Below are 16,287 nucleotides of genomic sequence, written 5' to 3'. Positions count from 1 at the left end.
CAGCACAATGGCACATGGACAGTCCTGAGGAAACAGGGCTGCCTGGCCGGCTGTGCTGGAGGTGGAGGTGTGGTTCAAGTGCAGAGAGGCAGGTGGTCGTCCTGTGTTCAGCTGTGGGAAGGTCCTGGGGGTGGTGTTTGCAGGACCCTGAGGGTGTGACACCATCCATGGATGGGGAGGCCCAGATGGGACCACAAAGCCACCACTGTAGATGTTTTCCCCACATGGCACATCCCTTAGCCTGAATTCTTATGTGGTAGAGTCTATGTCTGGGCTTTCTACCAGGTTTGGTTTGATTTTTCCTAGCTTTTCCCTAAACCATATCACATTGTTTTATGTTTTGTAGCTTTAAATTCCATTTAGAAGGAGGGTACAGTGGCACATGCCTATAATTTCAGTGACTCAGGAGGCTGAGGCAAGAGAATTGCAAGTCCAAGGCCAGCCTCAGCAACATAGTGAGACCCCATCACAAAATAAAAAAGATGTGGGGTATAACTCAGTGGTGGAATGCTTGCCTAGCATGCACCAGTCCTGGCTTCAATCCCCTACCTGCCAGGGAAAAAAGACAAAACCAGAATCGATGTAGCACCCACAGTGCAAGTGTCTTGCTTTCTTTGCTCATGCTGAAGTCCCGTTTTATTTTTTTACATCACATTTAGAAATGGTATGGGGTTTTGATGGGAATTACGTGCACACACAAGCTCTGGCTTCCGTGGAATGTTGCTGTAGCCAGTCTGGCCTCCTCACTGTTCCAGAGTGTTCCAGGGCTCCTCCTGACTCCTAGCTGTTCTCTGACTCCTAGTTCTTCTCTGGATCTGTGGGGTCCTGGCTGCCCGGGCTCTGCTGACAGCAGGGGTATTCTCCCAGACATATCCAGACGGCTCGCCCAGACACCCACACTGTGCCCTGTTGCTCCTCAGCAACCCACCATCTAGCGCTTGTGCTCTGCTCACAGTTCTGCTCATGGTCTCCCTTCCAGGGCAGGGGCATCTCAGCTGCACAGTTCTGCCCCCCAGGTTATCCTGACAATTTTTGGGATATTTTAGTGGTCACAGTTGGGGAGGGGGATTTGCTACTATCTCTGTGGGCAGAAGGAGGAGCAAAGTTACCTGTTCTGCCATGCACAGGACTGTCCTCCAGACAAGGTCACATAGCCCCAGTGCCAGTGGTGCTAAGGTGAAGATTGTACACCCAAGAGGTGTGTCTCAGTGTGGCTTGTGCCATCACCCTGTGTCTGATCCCACATAAGGCAGAGTGACAGGTCATGAGGGCAGTGGTGTGTAGCATTTAGGACCCCAGGCCCCAGTACAGGCATCCTGGGTTCACGTTCCAGTTCTGAAAAATGCGGCCGTTCTTACTTGTTGAGTGGTTCTAATTAACACAGCAGGATGGTGTGGATCTCTGACACCTCATCTCTCCTCACAGGAGGTGGCACATTGAGATCTGTTTTCCATTATCCTGGGCATCACTTCCTGTGCTGGCACTTGGCCAGCCAGCAGCTCTGTGGGTTTGGGGTATTATGTGATAAAGGGGACAAGAGGGCTCTTTTCTCAGAGCCCTTCAGAACCTTTCCTGCTCCAGGGAGTCCTGCTTCTACTATGCAGAAGACTTAGCAGCTGTACTGCCCTCACTTGGCCCTGGAATCTGTGCAAGAGAATGTCCTAAGACACAGAGGTGGAGCAGAGCCCCTATGGGCAGTGCCATCTTTTCAGGAGCCAGCTCTCTCTGGGTTTTCTCTTCCTGTAGGTGGAAGGTCACATCCCTTGGTCCATGCTCAGCCAGTTGTGGTCTTGGCACTGCTGTCCGCACAGTGGCCTGCATGCAACTTGAAGGAGGCCAGGACACTGAGGTGGATGAGGTATCCTGTGCAGCTCTGGTGCGGCCACAAGCCAGTGTCCCCTGCCTCCTCACTGACTGTACCTACCTGTGGCACGTTGGCACCTGGACAGAGGTCAGGGCTGCAGCCCATCAGACTTCCCAGTGGGACTGGGGTGGCATCAGCTGTGAGTCCTCACACACAAGGAGCCCTGCAGGCACTGATTCACTGTGGCCTCCTAAAGGAGGAGGGGGATCTCCTGGGGAAGGGGCTCCTAGAGACAGAAGGCACCACAGGCCCAATCGTGAGGCAGGTGGGCCTTCGGAGGCCAAGAGTGGAGACACTGGGGCACAAGGGCAGATAGTTCAGTCCTACGGAGAGCCACGGCCACCCTGTGCCAAGCACCAGAAAGACAAAGGCAAAGAGGACTCAGAATGCCCAGGAGGGCCTGGTTCAGTGGGGGTACAGGGGTGTACAGGGGTAGAACAGATGAGACGATCCACAGCCCCAGAGGCCTCCTCCAGGGCCACTTCCCACCTTGATCAGCAGGATCCTGGGCATCTGGGCTGGGCAGAGGTGAGGGCCAGAGTTGGGCAGGGTCTGATGGAATGTGGAGGAGGACACCCCAAGGGTGTCCTCATGGACTCATAGACTTTGGGGGGTAAAGGCTGTGAGGGTGATGGGGTGAGATGGGTTTGAATCCTAATTCTTGCTACATACATGACTCACTCCAGGGCCCTCACTGGACCTCAGTCTCCCAACACATAGCATGGAGATACTTGTCACTCCCAGGTTGTGCGAGGACAATATCAGATACATCTGGCTGTGGCACTGCTGTCCTCATGGCCAGCGTGACTCCTGCCTCCTCTTTGCAGTGCTCTGTCTCCTGTGGGGATGGCATCCAGCGCCGGCATGTCACCTGCCATGGAGCCCAGGCACCTGTGCCAGCCAGCTTCTGCCAGCACTCACCCAAGCCAGCAACAGTGCGCAGCTGCCAAGCTGGGCCCTGTGAGGAGCACGGGACCTTCCGCTCAGTGCCCCACAAAGAAGCCACTGACCCCAGCCAGACCACAGCTGCTGTTGCTGGTGCTTCTCTGGACTGGCCCCAGGAAAGCCTGGTGGAGTCCAGTTAGGTTCCTTCCTCCTTTCTCTGTGGGAGGCTGGCTGCAGGGTGGGCAAAGCCACCTCTACCTGGGAAAGCCAAGACAAGCCCTCTGTCCTCTGGACCATATGCTACTGGGCTCAGGGTAGACTCCCTTCCTGCTTGGCCAAGGGAAACCACACTTTTATTCATAACTGTCACCATCTAGTGACTTGCTGGGTGCAGCCTAGAGCCCAGGTCCCTGTGATACAACACCAGTGCCCTGCACTGCCTCCTTCTCCCTGGAGCAGCTGGAAGCGGCTCTGCCTTAGATCACAATACTCTGATCCATGCAGTCCCATTCCTGACTTGAGGTGACTTCTTGCTGGGCCACCCTGTCCTGGCTCCTTGCACAGCAGGGAGAGCTGGGCCCTGTGCTGCTGGGACCCCCAGTGGCTATGCTCACCATGCTCCTCCTCCCTCTGTAGGTGCCTGTGGCAGGCAGCACCTGGAGCCCACAGGAACCATTGACATGCGAGGCCCAGGGCAGGCGGACTGTGTGGTGGCCATCGGGCGGCCCCTGGGTGAGGTGGTAATACTCCAAGTCCTTGAGAGCACCCTCAACTGCAGTGCAGGTACATCTGGGTTGTGTGGGCAATTGCTGCCAGTTACAGGCCTGCCAGGGGCCGGCATGACTCTAGCGCTCTTGCTGTTGGTGGGGTGCTCCACCTGCATGCCTGCTTTTCATGCTCGGAGTCATCTAATGACCGCGGGGTGAGTACTCATTTTGCAGAGGAGGAGCCCGAAGCTAGGAGAGATTGAATAACATGCCCCACTTGTCACACAGTAAGAAAGTGGTGGCTTGAACTCAACTCAGCCCACCAGGAGCACAGCGGCAGACCTGGAGTAGGAGTGCTGGGCCCTCACTGCCTGCTACTTTCCAGGAGAGAAGTTGCTGCTTTGGGGCCGGTTCATGTGGAAGAAGTTGTGTGGGAAGCTGTCTGGCCTGACTTTCAGCTCCAGGACCAACATTCTGGTGGCTAAGCTGCACCTTGTGTGGCCCGGAAGTGGAGTGCTGCTGGGGTACAGGAGCCAGCCTGCCCCTGGAACTTTCTACAGAGGTATAGCAAGGTGCTACCTCCTCAGAGGGCGACTGGGGCTGTGCTGCTGGCCAGGAATGGGGCTAGTTCCAGTGGGGCAGTGAGCAAGATGGGGAGCCAGCCACGAAGGAACCCGGGTATTCAGTGTTGCTCTGCATGTGCACAGTGTGGGTTCCGGAGGGGGCTGCAGCCCTTTTTCTCTGGGCCATGCAGCTGGACGGGGAGACATGGGACTTGGTCCACATCCTTGCCCAGTTCCTCAGGCCGTTGCCCTTGCCTTTCACTGGACATTCAGCTTCTTCAAGGTCCTTTTGTGAGCTGCTTTCCCTCAGTCCTCTTCTCATACACCTGCTTGTGCAAAAATGCACACTACCACACACCTCTCAGACAGAGGATGGCATCGCAGGGACTCCTGCCTTACCCGTGGTCCTACTGCAATGGTCTGCTAATGACCTTGGTTGCCTCAGGGACTTGCTGTCTTCCAGCAGCCCAAGGTGGCTCCAGAGATTGCTGGTCCCCCCATCGAATGTGAAAGTGTTGTGGGGAGTTCAAGTCCCTCCCTGCCCCTCAGCAGTGAGCTTGCTTGGGTCAAGGTCTCACTGCTCACTTCCTGCCCTCCCCCCTACATAAGCATCTGAGCCTTAGGGAGGCTCCAGAGGGGCAGCAGTTGGGGCACAAGTGGCTGCCATATTGGGCCCTCTTTTGTGCCAGTTTCACTGGTGAGTACTTGTGTAGCATAAGTGCATCAAGCCCTCCTGACAAATGCCTTCCACTGTAAAGGAGGGATGGAAGCTGGGAGCATTGAAAGCATTTGCTAAAGTCGCTCAGCTAGGATTGGTGGAGGGGGTTCCATGGGGGCTTTTCCTGGGAGCCTGACCTTAAGCCAGTGCTGCAAATCCCTTCACTGCTCCCAACTGTGACCTGCCCGACATCAGCAGCCTGTCTGGCTCCTGAGTCCCTGAGACCCACACTTGGTCTACCCACCTGCTCTCCCCTGCAGAATGTGACTTACAGCTCTTTGGACCCCAGGGTGAAATCGTGAGCCCCCTACTGAGTTCAGAGATGATGGGTGTAGGGGGCTGCCGGGTCTTCATCAGTGTGGCTCCACAGGCCCGGATTGCTATCCATGCTCTGGTCACCCACATGGACCCTAGAACTAAGGGAACCAACGCCAGCTATGTCTCAGTGAGTCCATGTGGGAATTTGCTGATTCTGGACAGCTGTCCTTTGGGTTGAGGATGGGATTGCTGAGCTTAGGGGACCCCTTTCATTTACTTCAGATCAAAACCTCAGAATCATTAGTGAAAGAATGGGAGGAATTTCTTCCATTTATTCACCAAGAAATGTTTATTGCACTACCTGCAAAAGGGAAGTAGGAAGGATCCCTTCTGTGTAGACAGCCAGTTAACCTGGAGTGGAAGCATGGGTTCCCGTTTCCCAGCCTGATGTAATTTGCCAGGAGAGCACAGGTGGGGGGAGGCTTTTTGTCTTTGGGAGAACAGTGCTGTGCAAGACCTCAGCTCCCACAGAGGAGGCAGCCTGGCCTCTGAATCAGGCCTGGTCCCGTCCCAGCTCTGGCACTCTGGCTGTGTGTTCTGGGGAATGGTGTAACATCCCTGAGTCTCATTCTCCTGAGTAGAACAGGAGTGGCCACCTGACAGGGCTCTTGTGAGGATTAGATGTGATCCTGTATGTGTGGTAATTTGCATACACAGGCCTGTAGAAACACTGGCTAGTCATCCCTCAGGGCTGTTCCTTTTGCTTGTCCTCTTTCCTGCAGATTCGGGATGCCCACAGCCTGAGGACCACAACATTCCATGGGCAGCAGGCGCTCTACTGGGAGTCAGAGGGCAGTGAGGCTGAGGTGGAGTTTAGCCAGGGCTTCCTGGAGGCACATGCCAGCCTGCAGGGTCAGTACTGGACCCTCAATCCCAGAATGCCAGAAGAGCCCGGAGCACAGCCAGGCCCTGCCCTAGATTTCTCTCCAAGCTTTGGAAGGAAAGAGAACCAACCCAACACCTACTGAACACTAGTAGATGTCTGGGCAACCTGTAGGGTTTAACTCTGGTCTCAGAGTGCCTTCCAACTAGGACTTCCATCAATCTTAGGGATTCTTCTTTGGGGTCTTGGCTTTAGGTGTAGGAGGTGGAGACTCTTTGGGAAAGCAGTTCCCAGCCCTTCAGATGTCAATAAAGGAAATGGGAGGCCTGACCTGATGTTTTCTTCATGTAATCTGTCTAAACCTGGTTTGAAAACCCCCAAGGTGGGGATTCATTCGCCACCTTCAGTTGTCTTCCTCCTACTCAGGGAACAGGAAAGGCCAGGGAGAGTGGAGTCTGGACTGGGTCCTGAGGCTGGCGCACTCCCAACTCCGCAAAGACCCACTCCTCCCTCCTAGGTCAGTCCAGGTGGGAGGATTTGGTACGTATAGGTGCAGCTGCCGCCAGGCTCGCCCCCACGTAATGAATACCCAGCCCTTCGTGCGTACCTGCGAGCCCCGCCCTCTATGCTAATGTCCGTCAACTGCCAACCTCTTCTGCGGGACCGCCCCTTATGCTAATATCCATCAATCTCCACTACCCTGTATTGCTGGAAGGCCCCGCCCACCTTGTAAAGAGCAACCATCCCTCTCCCCGCCCTCTATGCCAGTGTTCACCTGTCTGGCAGGCTCCGCCCCTATGCTAATATCCACCAACCCTCTACCTCGCCGGCGGGCCCGCCTCCTATGCTAATGAACCCTCTCCCACAAGGCAGCGCGCGGGCGGACCGGTCTTTGTGCCGGTCCGGGGCTCCACCGAGGCGCGGCGGCAGCATGAGCGGCTCAGGCGCTGCGGGGGCGTCGGCCAGCCCCGCGCCGCCCGCGCAGGAGGAGGGCATGACTTGGTGGTACCGTTGGCTGTGTCGCCTGTCAGGCGTGCTGGGGGCCATCTGTGAGTACCCGGCCGGGGGAGGAACCCGCGCGGGTCAGGTTTTCGCCAGACGTGGCGAAGCCGCTGGGAGCCGGCGCCCTCGGGGTTGCGGTGGTTCCCGGCCTCGGGCCTGGGCTTGGCCCCGAGACTGAGTTGGCTGTTCTGGGGCCATCAAAAGAGGAGCAGAGTCTCCCTGAAGTCGCCCTGCCCTTTCCCACCTGGGCGAGGTGGGACACCTGTTCCCAACCTTTGAGCAAAGCTTGTTCCTAAGTGGGGCGGGTGCAGATCTGGTCAGACTGTGGCAGGAAGGCACTGACTGGGAAGTTTGCTGAGGGTCATGTTGTGCAGGGGACAGGTGTTCCCTGAGGGCGGCTGGACAGTGGGCAGAAGGAGGCAACCTCTCCTTTGGATCCTCACTCTCCATTCTCTCTGCGGTCCACTCTGTTCATGCTGTCCTCCCTGCCTCTCGGTGGCCCTCCTTCTACCCTCCAGACCTGCCAGGCACACACCCCAACCTCAGGTTACCAGGAGAATGGGCTGTCTTAGCACAGGCTCAGAGAAGACAAAAGGAGCGAAGATCCGCCACACAGGTGAAGATCATGTTGCCAGCCTTCCAAAGCAAATAGGAGTCCATTGGCATGTCTGCTATCAACACTGTCACTTCCTGGAGCTTCAGGGCTGGGCTGGTCTTCGGAGTTGCTGGGATTCCAGTGTCTGCTTGGCACAGGGGGCTGGAGGCTTACAGGGGCAAACTCTTTTGCTCTCCTGCCAGAAGGAGCACCTGGGCATCTGCAAGCCCCAGCCTTGTGGTGAGCGAGGTGGAAGTTCTGGCAGGATGAGGCAGGGTTAGGAGCCTGCTGCAGGCAAGGTAGTTCCTATCCAAAGGCATAGCTCCTGTCCATTTGGGAGAGGTTGGTGGGGTGGAGGTCAGATTCTCTCAAGGATAGTTAGCTGTTTCCTGGCAGATCAGGTGGGCGTTACTGAGGGTGGCAGTGGTCACTGGTGGAGAAAGGAAAGGTCCTGATCATGGCTTGCAGGTTGCCATCCTCCCTCCATCTTGGTCAGCGTGGCCTACCTGACTCCCAGGTTGACCCTGGAGTCCCATCCAATCCTGTTCTTCTCAAAGTGGGGTTGCCCCAAGAGTACTGGTGCTGTGTTGGGGCCACAAGTAAACTTCAGGAGACCTGTGCCACACCCTGAAGGGTCTGCTGCACCTGTGTATTTTGAGGGGGACATTGTCTTATGAGTACCAAATAGTATACCACAGGGCAGAATGCACACATGTAGGTGTTCTAGAGTGGCAGTGTTGCACACCTGTGCTCCCAGCTACTCAGTGCACTGAGGCAGGAGGATCACAAGTTTGGGACCAACCTCTGCAACGTTGGAGACCCTGTCTTAGAATTAAGAAAGGAATGGGGATGTGGCTTAGTGGTAGAGCACCCCTGGGTTCAATCCCCCCGTTACCCCCATCTCACACACACACCCGAGAGGGAGAGGGAGTGGGGAAGGAGAGATACAACATGGATTGTTTTAGAGATGTAACGGGTTTCTACAAGGGCTGTGCACCTGGCTGGTCACTTTGGGGTAGGGTTGCCCTCCCTGAGTTGAGAGGCCTTGGGGAGTTGGAGGGGCCTTAACCCCGGTCCTAAGGCCATCTGGAGGGATTAGCCAGGAGGAGAGAGGGTTGCGTGGCAACATCCCCTTAACACGGAAGACGTGGGCATTGGCAATCCTGGATGGACACCCATTAACTGCACATTGTCAAGGACTCCTGACTGGAGCCGTCTGTCTGTCTTGGACCTGGTCCTCCCCAAAGCCTGTGTTGTAAGGGCAGTGGGGGCAGCATCAGGCTGCAGGCGGGGATGCTGACTGCAGCAGGCTGCTCAGGTGAGACCAAGCCCAGCTACTCCTGGGCAGAAGCCATGCCATCCTTTGGCTCTCTGAAGGGGCAGTCAGTCCCCTGCATCTGTGACCTAGGGGAACCTTGCTGCTTGAGGCACGTTGATAAGAATGCCAAGGGCCACTTTTGAGTGTGTGGCACAGGAGGCAGTCCCACTCAGTTCCGGTCACTTATCCGGTTTCTTCCTGCATCGCCTACCGTCTGCATAGGGTTACACGGGAAAATGGAAAACGGCAGAATTCCAGGGCCAGGTGGAGGGATCAGGTGCAGAGGAGCTGCTGCAAGTTTAATGAGCTGGTTGCTGATTGCTGTGTCAGAGGGCTAGTGTCCCTTCCTGCCCTTTCCTGACCACCACTTGGGCTTGCTTCCCACCCAGCTCCCAGCTCCCTGGAATGGCCTGGCAGCTCCTGAAGCTCCTGCTGCAGCTGGGCCGTGGTAGAGGAGTGAGTGGGTGCAACAGCCTCTGCTCTGAGGTGCAGATGGGAAGAGAGGGGCGTCAGGGATCCACATTCGGGGCAGGGGAGGACACGCCATCCCCTCTGGCCCTGTGGTGTTCTCACATCGGGTAGGTCGGCTACATACAGGGAAGGCCACTCAGCTGCTAGAGAGAGCTGAGCCGACTTCTGTCTCTCTGGTCCTGATGGCTGTTACACAGGAGAAGGAGCCCCTTGTCCCAAAGTCCCAGCCAAGGACTCCAAGTCTGAGGACTCCTTATATGGCCAGCCCATGAGTGGAGACAGGTGGCCCTCACTCAGGCTCTGTCCTGAGCCTTTGAGTGACTTTATTCTTTAATCCTAACCACCCGTGAGGTGGCTGGATTCAGAGGACAGGTCCCTCCGGGCCTCAGAATGAAGGTGGGGGACGTCCTCTCGAGTGCCGGGAGCTGGCCAGCTCCGAGGTCCTGGACGAGCTGCTTCACCTCTCCAGCCTCCTGGCTTAGAGGGAGCCTCGAGCTGAGTGGCGGCTGAGCTCTAGCCGAGTTCTCAGGGCCGCCCCGCGCCTCCCAGGCAGCCCTTCCATCAGCTCTGCCACCTCCCTGCTGACTCCTGCTGTGCTGCTTCTTTCAAGCTTGTGCCATCTCCGGACTCTTCAGCTGCATCACTATCTACCCTCTGAAAATCGCCGCTGGCGTGTGGATGATGTGAGTAGCACGTGGCTGTCCTGCCTGGCGGGGATTGGGGCCTGCGGACTTCAGGTACTGCGCGGGCCTTGTCCTCCTTCCCACTCACCCTCGTTCAGGTTTCTTAATGAGGAGTCGGGGGATGCCTGCCTGTGCCTTTCCTGGGTGCAGAATTGAGATGGTCAACAGTCCTTGAGCGTCCGTTGAGTCGGGCTCTTCAGACCCCTCTTCCAGCGTGATGTTCCTGCCCCCTGGGAGCTCCTGGGCTATAGTATGGAAGGGCTGTGGTCAGGGTGGCCAGGAGGGAGCTGGCCTGAGCTGGGAGAGGGCGGCGCTGCTGGGAGGTGGTGAGCAGTGCCAGAGGCGGTCCGGCGGGAGAAGCAGCCCTGTGCTGTGCAGGAGCCAGGGCTGCCACGCCACGGGCGAGCCCCTGCCCACGGACAGGCACAGGCAGGGTGGGGACTGGCGCAGTGCAGCTCTGGCACATGGTGTGGCACTGTGCTGTATACTTGCTGGTATCCACGAGGGGCTGCAAGGGGCACTCGGGACGAGAGGCAGGCCCTGCCCTCAGACCTCAGGCCTGGGGGAGACTCGGGCAGGTGGGGGGGGGGACAGAGGCCTGTGCTGGCCTGAAGCAGCAGGGGTGGAGGCTGGTGAGTGGGGCATGGGAGGGTCCACTGGGCACAGAGGCCTGGGTGGATGCAGGGCTGTCTTGGAGGCCAGGGCAGCGACTAAGAGTTAAAAGAAAATTCCTGCCCGGGATTCCGGTCCTGAGGCTGCATCTCTGTAAAAGAGGTATTGATGGCACTTTCCTTTCAGGCTTGGGCAGACAGCCTGGCACGCAGGGCTCAGTGCCTGGTAGCCGGCCATTACCCACGGGACAGGGCAGAAGCCCCAGGGGTCAGCTGCTCCCAGTGAGCGTGCTGGGGTAGAAGGCCTTTGAGCACCTTCCTCCCAGTGTGGGCTCCCACGGCCCTGCGTCTGCCTAGCCTACCTGTCCCTGGGCTCAGGACTCCATGGGGTCGGGCACCCATCATCACGCCTGCCTGACTGTGGGTGGCCTGGTGTCTGTCCTCCCTGGGGTGGTGATGTAGGTGATGGTGGCGATAGTGCTGCCAGCTGGTGGAGCTGTGGGTACTCTGCATGGCTGAGCTTGCTACGGGCTCAGTGCCACTTGAGAGGGTCTTGTTCCTCTGTCACAGCCAAGAAGGACGACGGAGCCAGACGGCCAGCCTCTTCCGTCATGAGTGCTCAGTTCAGACAGGGGCGTGGGTGTGCGGGCACAGCTGGGGGTGAAGTGCTTGGAAGAGGCTCCCTGGGGATAGCTGCTCCCTGCCCTGGAGTAGCTGGGCACTTCCTGGGTTGGGTGGGAAGGGTGGTCTTCCTCATGGTGCTGGTTTGCCCCTGGCTGCGGGTTGTCACCCAGCTGTCCCTCTCTCCCGCCCTTGCCCTAGCATGAACGCCTTCGTGCTGTTGCTGTGTGAGGCGCCCTTCTGCTGCCAGTTCGTGGAGTTTGCAAACACAGTGGCTGAGAGGGTGGACCGGCTGCGCTCCTGGCAGAAGGCTCTCTTCTACTGTGGGTGAGGGACTGCTGGGCAGAGCCCCTGACACGGCTCCCCAAAACCCTGCTGGCAACAGGACCAGAAGGGCCGCTGGTGAGGGTGGATGGGGCAGGTGCTGGTGCATGGGCTTCCTCTCTGGAGTGGGACTTGGTGGCCTCGGGTGGAATGACTACATGATGGCTGCTGAAGAGTGTGGCCTAGCGGTCCCACATCTGGGCATCCAGTCTGTGAGGGTCAAAGATGGATGGGATTGAAGTGCCTGCAGCTTTGTGTGCAGTGAGACAGTAGCAGGCTCTGGGGGTTCGGTCCCTTGGTGGGGAGTTAGCAGATGTGGATCTGAAGGGGCCTTGCTGTGTGGCCTTTCACAGCAGCTTGGTTGGCCTAGGCGTCCTGATGAGAGCTGGAAACGCAGGATGGGGCTTGGAAATCATCATGGCCTCTAAATGTGCTTTGCTTCTACTTTCCTGTTTCCCACAAGTTCAGTATGTGGCTCTTCACATCAGAGTCACCAGACAGAACTGCCTGCAAGTAACTCATTAGGCGGGAGCTCTGAGAGCAGGCCCTTTGCACGGGAGGCTGGTTATTCTTCCTGATTATCTTTAAGATAAGTGCAGACTAGTGCTGCCTGGCAGCCTGCCCCTGAGAGCACAAACGCTGGTTTCTGCAGGCCCTCCCATGTCTGAATGGTGAAGGATGACAGGATCAGAGACCCCACCCCTTTTTTTTTTTTTCCTTTTTTTGGTATTAGGGATTGAACCCAGAGGCGGTTAACCACTGAGCCATGTCCCTGGCCTTTTTTTTTTTTTTTTTTGAGACAGGGTCTCACTAGGTTATTAACAGCTTTGCTAGGTGGCTGAGGCTGACCTTGAACCTGCAATCCTCCTGCCTTAGCCTCCTGAGCCATTGGGGTTACATGCGTGCACCACTGTGCCCAGCTGCATTTTCTTATTTGAGGACTTTCTGGTTACTTCACAGCCTGTTAGTGAATCACTTAGCAGGTTATGTGTGTTTCTTTATTAAAGATCCCATACCTCCTTACATTTCCTGCACATATTTTCTGGCCTGTTGTTTGCCTTGAGTTTTATTTTGAAGGTCTCCCCTGGGCTGTCCCTTCCTGTGGTTTCCGTTGCTACTTTATTGCAGAGGTGCCTGGACTTACGATGGGGTCTTGGCCCACACATCCACTGCACGTCAGGTGTGCATGCACTGTTCTGCACCCAGGTGCCACCACTCAGCTCAGTGACGTCATGTGTGCGCAGAGCCTTGTGGCCATCCATGTGAACATTATGAGATGATGCCCTGACATGTGTCCAGAGCCTAGGAAGGATCAAAACCCAGATTCTAAGCACAGTTTCCACTGAGCCTGCAACCCTTTTGCACCATCGTAAAATTAAAAAAAAAAAAAAACACCCTAAGTTGAACCATCGCAAGCCAAGGTCAGACAGTCTGTAACTTTAAATGTGCAGCTGCAGTAACATCTAGAATGGAAACTCAGGTGGCATGCAGCTGGTGGAGTCTGATCTCCTCTCAGGAAGGTGGGACAGCTATTTTCCTGGCTGACCCAGGAGTCACTGCTGCTCTGGTGGCCAGGATCAAGAATCAGCTGCTGGGATTTTAAAGCCAGAGCAGACCACAGGGCAGGTGGCACCCAGCTGGGTGGGAACTGGCCTGGGCTGTGCCTTGCACAGGTCTGCACTGAGGAGCCTGAGGCCAGGGGTCTGAGGTGGGGACCCTACCTGTCAAGCTTCGGCTGGTTTTACTGTCCTAACAACAGTGCTTGCTCAGTGCCTATGGTTTCCAGGCCCCAGGTCAGCTGAGGCCTGACCTTATGTCACAGCAAAGGACTGAGCCTTAGAACTAAGCAACTTGGTCACAGGGTTTTTATGAACAGATTCTCTGGGCACAGCCTCTCTCTATGAACAGGGAGGGCTTTGGACTCTTTGTAGGTCACAGACCTTGCTGAGAATCTGATGAGAGCTTTGGCTCCTCACCCCAGTAAGGCACAGGTGTTGGCAGCCTGTTGGGGCTACCCCATGGCTTCAGAAGCCCCACCTGAATGTGTGTCCCTGTTGGTTTCTGAGGATCCTTCTCCCCATCCCCCCACCAGAAGTCTGGAGGGATGGTGGTGGCACAGAGTGGCAGTGCCCCTTGACCTCTGTCTCTTCCCTAGGATGGCCGTCGTCCCCATCATCATGAGCCTGAGCCTGACCACACTGCTGGGCAATGCCATCGCCTTTGCCACAGGGGTGCTGTATGGACTCTCTGCCTTGGGCAAAAAGTGCGTCTGGGTGGGCCTCCTGCCTCCTGCTGTCCAGGGGGGAGGGCTGAGGGTGGACTCTGTTGTTCAGCTGTGGGAGTTGAGGCAAAGGGGTTGCCAGTGGCTCATCAGTTCTCTAGGGAATGCAGGCGAGACCACTGGGTGGCCTTTGGGTGGCCCGTGTCACTCTGCTTGGCCTCTGTCCATCCAGAGTGTATAGACTCCTCATATCCCGTTGCCACCCTCCCCCTGCAGAGCCCAGACTGAATAGATTTTCTCAACTCAACATCCAGGTAGCCTGTGCCAGTTTCAGAAGTGACCAGCCCTTTGTCCCCTAGCAGTAGCCTCTGTCTGGGGAACCAGAGGCCCAGTAGGCTCTGCCTGCAGTCATGCCTGGATTGGGTGGTAGCCAGGAGGGCTGGGCCTGAGGCTGGGCCCTGCAGGACACCCCCGCTCTCTCCCCAGGGGTGATGCCATCTCCTATGCCCGGATCCAGCAGCAGAGGCAGCAGGCAGACGAAGAGAAGCTGGCAGAGACCCTGGAGGGGGAGCTGTGACGAGTCCACAGTGGGGTCCATGAGCTTCTATGGAGGAGGCAGAGCACCAGCCCTATGGGACAGCCTGGGAGAGGACCCCCCGCTGCCTGACCCTCTTCTGCCAGCCTGTTCTCCAAGCCTGGGGCCCTGACTTGGCTGGTGCTCAGGGCCTGGGCTGTATGGCCCATCTCAGTGCAGTGGGGGTGGCCACCTGGCCTGATCCTGCCAGCCTGGCTTAGTGGACTGGGCTTCTGGTGGGTCTGCAGGCCTCACGTGATAGGGTCCACCCCAAGCCTAGGAGCAGCTTCCCCCAGACACACTGGCCCTGGCTGGGAGTTGAGGGGCATGTCACCTGGGCTCTGGACTCCCCAACCAGGTCCCTGAGGCCTGAGCACTGAAGCATAGGGAAAGTCTCCCAGCTCTCCTGGCAGGTGGAGTTCCAATCCTGCCCAGTTTCCCTGTCCTCAGGGCAGAGGTTGGGGAGAACAATGTCTCCAAGCTGACTGCTGCTGCCCAGGGACATGGCCAGTCCTCTGGGAGGGAGCCCATAGTGCTCCCAAGATGCACCCCTGCCCCCACAGCAGGCCTGGCAGTGGCTGGCTGGTCAGGTGGACCCACTCCCAGTCCCTGGCATGTTGGACAGGCTCCTCCAGGTACCCTAGCTGCTCTGCCTTCTCAGCTGACCCAGGCTGCTGGCTTCTGCCTCTCACTCCACCTCAGGCCCTGGTGCTAAGGGGGTGGGGAGGGGTGCTTATAGGGTCCCACCCACTCCTCTGCTGTGGTCCTGTTGGTGGTAGCAGCTGCAGCAGCCTGTAGTAGGGACTGAGCTTGGTCCACCTCAGGTATGCTTGCCAGCCTGCCCCTGGGGAGCTTCCTGCCTTTGCAGAGCTGGGCAGAAGCCAGAGCCCATCTCCCCCACAGAGCTGTATCCCCTGTCCCAGTGCCAGGCCACCAGGCACAAGCCCCTATGCAGGCGCATGGGGAAGCGGGGACCCCTCCTGGATGTATCCGTTCATGGCCCTCATCCTCCTGCCACACTGCTGACTCTTCCTCCTGCCCTCTGGCCTTGACCCTGCTTTGATTAGCAGATTGGCTCTTGGCCACTAAGCATATGTCTGACAAGGTCTGGCCATGCCTGGACGGGCCTGGGCAGAATAGGCTGCTGTGGAAAACGCTGCTTCTGGGCCCAGCTCCCTGTCTCCCTCCCTCCCAAACAGAGGTGGGCCTGCAGTGGACCCCCAGGTGGGCCTGCAGTGGACCCCCAGAACTCAGGGACTGGCTCTTGCTCCCAGGAAAGCAGCCCCAGGTCTGTTTCCCAGGGGGAACATGCAGGCCTGCAGAGTTTGGGGCTGGGAGCAGGGCCTCTGCCCAGCACTGCCCCAGGACACGTCAGTGGGGTCTGGAGTGGGCCTTGGCCCTCTAGGATCCCGGCCAGGCTCAGTCCTAGGTTGGTGGGACACGTGCCTTCAGGGTTCCTTAAGGGCTACCATCCTCAGGCCCATGCTGGGCTCAAAGGGCTATGCGTGTGTGTGCAGTGGTAAGACCCGTCTACCTCCCGGGAGGAGCAGCCCTGTCTGCCCCCCTGCTCACTTGTCTGGGTGTGGGGCTTGAGTCACTCCTGCCAGGCCCCAACCCTTTCAGAGGGACCTTGCTGCAGGTGCAGGGAGAGGAGGTACTGGCTGTGCTATTAAGGAAGGTGACATCCACCTTGAGGGGAAACCCATTGCTGGGCTGGGCAGGCCACAGGGTGGGTCGGAGGCAGGAGGGCCTTGGTCACAGGCCAGAGTGGGGTGTTGCTTGCCAGGAGATTCCCAGGTGGCCTGCAGTCAGCTCTGGAGGCCCGCATTGGGGGCGGGGGACATCACTGGGACTCCAGCCCCACACCTCCTCTGTGCCCGTTCCTGGTGGGCTCCTCCACGCGGCTGCATTTTGAGCAGTAAAGCAGGGCTGCAGTTCCTCCGCTTGCTCTCTGCTGTTACCTTCTGTCTCTGGCGTCTGTCAGCAGTA

The 16,287-nt window shown here is 57.6% G+C and overlaps 2 protein-coding genes across 12 annotated transcripts in view; both read left to right on the top strand.

The window, feature by feature from the left end:
- Adamts13 (ADAM metallopeptidase with thrombospondin type 1 motif 13) overlaps positions 1-6,208 on the top strand; it is a 32,460-nt gene extending 26,252 nt beyond the window's left edge. For 9 of the 11 annotated variants that reach the window (XM_046465560.2, XM_058585956.1, XM_046465556.2 and 6 more), the window contains 6 exons: positions 1,747-1,951; positions 2,692-2,944; positions 3,386-3,532; positions 3,842-4,018; positions 4,998-5,182; positions 5,778-6,208. In XM_046465560.2, the coding sequence (XP_046321516.1) occupies positions 1,747-1,951; positions 2,692-2,944; positions 3,386-3,532; positions 3,842-4,018; positions 4,998-5,182; positions 5,778-6,023 (1,213 nt within the window). In that variant the 3' untranslated portion in view covers positions 6,024-6,208. Of the gene's footprint in view, positions 1-1,746; positions 1,952-2,691; positions 2,945-3,385; positions 3,533-3,841; positions 4,019-4,997; positions 5,183-5,777 lie in introns of those variants that run through there. The other 2 variants (XM_046465562.2, XM_046465563.2) reach the window with 2 other exon arrangements.
- A 113-nt stretch (positions 6,209-6,321) lies between these two features.
- Positions 6,322-16,244, top strand: Cacfd1 (calcium channel flower domain containing 1). Its single transcript, XM_046465599.2, has 5 exons — positions 6,322-6,927; positions 9,875-9,947; positions 11,381-11,506; positions 13,659-13,766; positions 14,211-16,244. Exons 1-5 carry the CDS (start codon positions 6,723-6,725, stop codon positions 14,299-14,301), a joined length of 603 nt encoding a protein of 200 aa, XP_046321555.1. The 5' UTR covers positions 6,322-6,722; the 3' UTR covers positions 14,302-16,244.
- The last annotated feature ends 43 nt before the right edge of the window (positions 16,245-16,287 follow it).

Source organism: Marmota monax, unplaced genomic scaffold (genome assembly GCF_021218885.2).
Source record: "Marmota monax isolate L192 unplaced genomic scaffold, Marmota_monax_Labrador192_F-V1.1 WCK01_AAM20220418_F8-fsc00167, whole genome shotgun sequence".
In the NCBI taxonomy this organism is placed as follows: Eukaryota; Metazoa; Chordata; class Mammalia; order Rodentia; family Sciuridae; genus Marmota; species Marmota monax.
The sequence above is the reverse complement of the archived record's forward strand: the minus strand, read 5'-3'. Positions and strand labels throughout refer to the sequence as shown.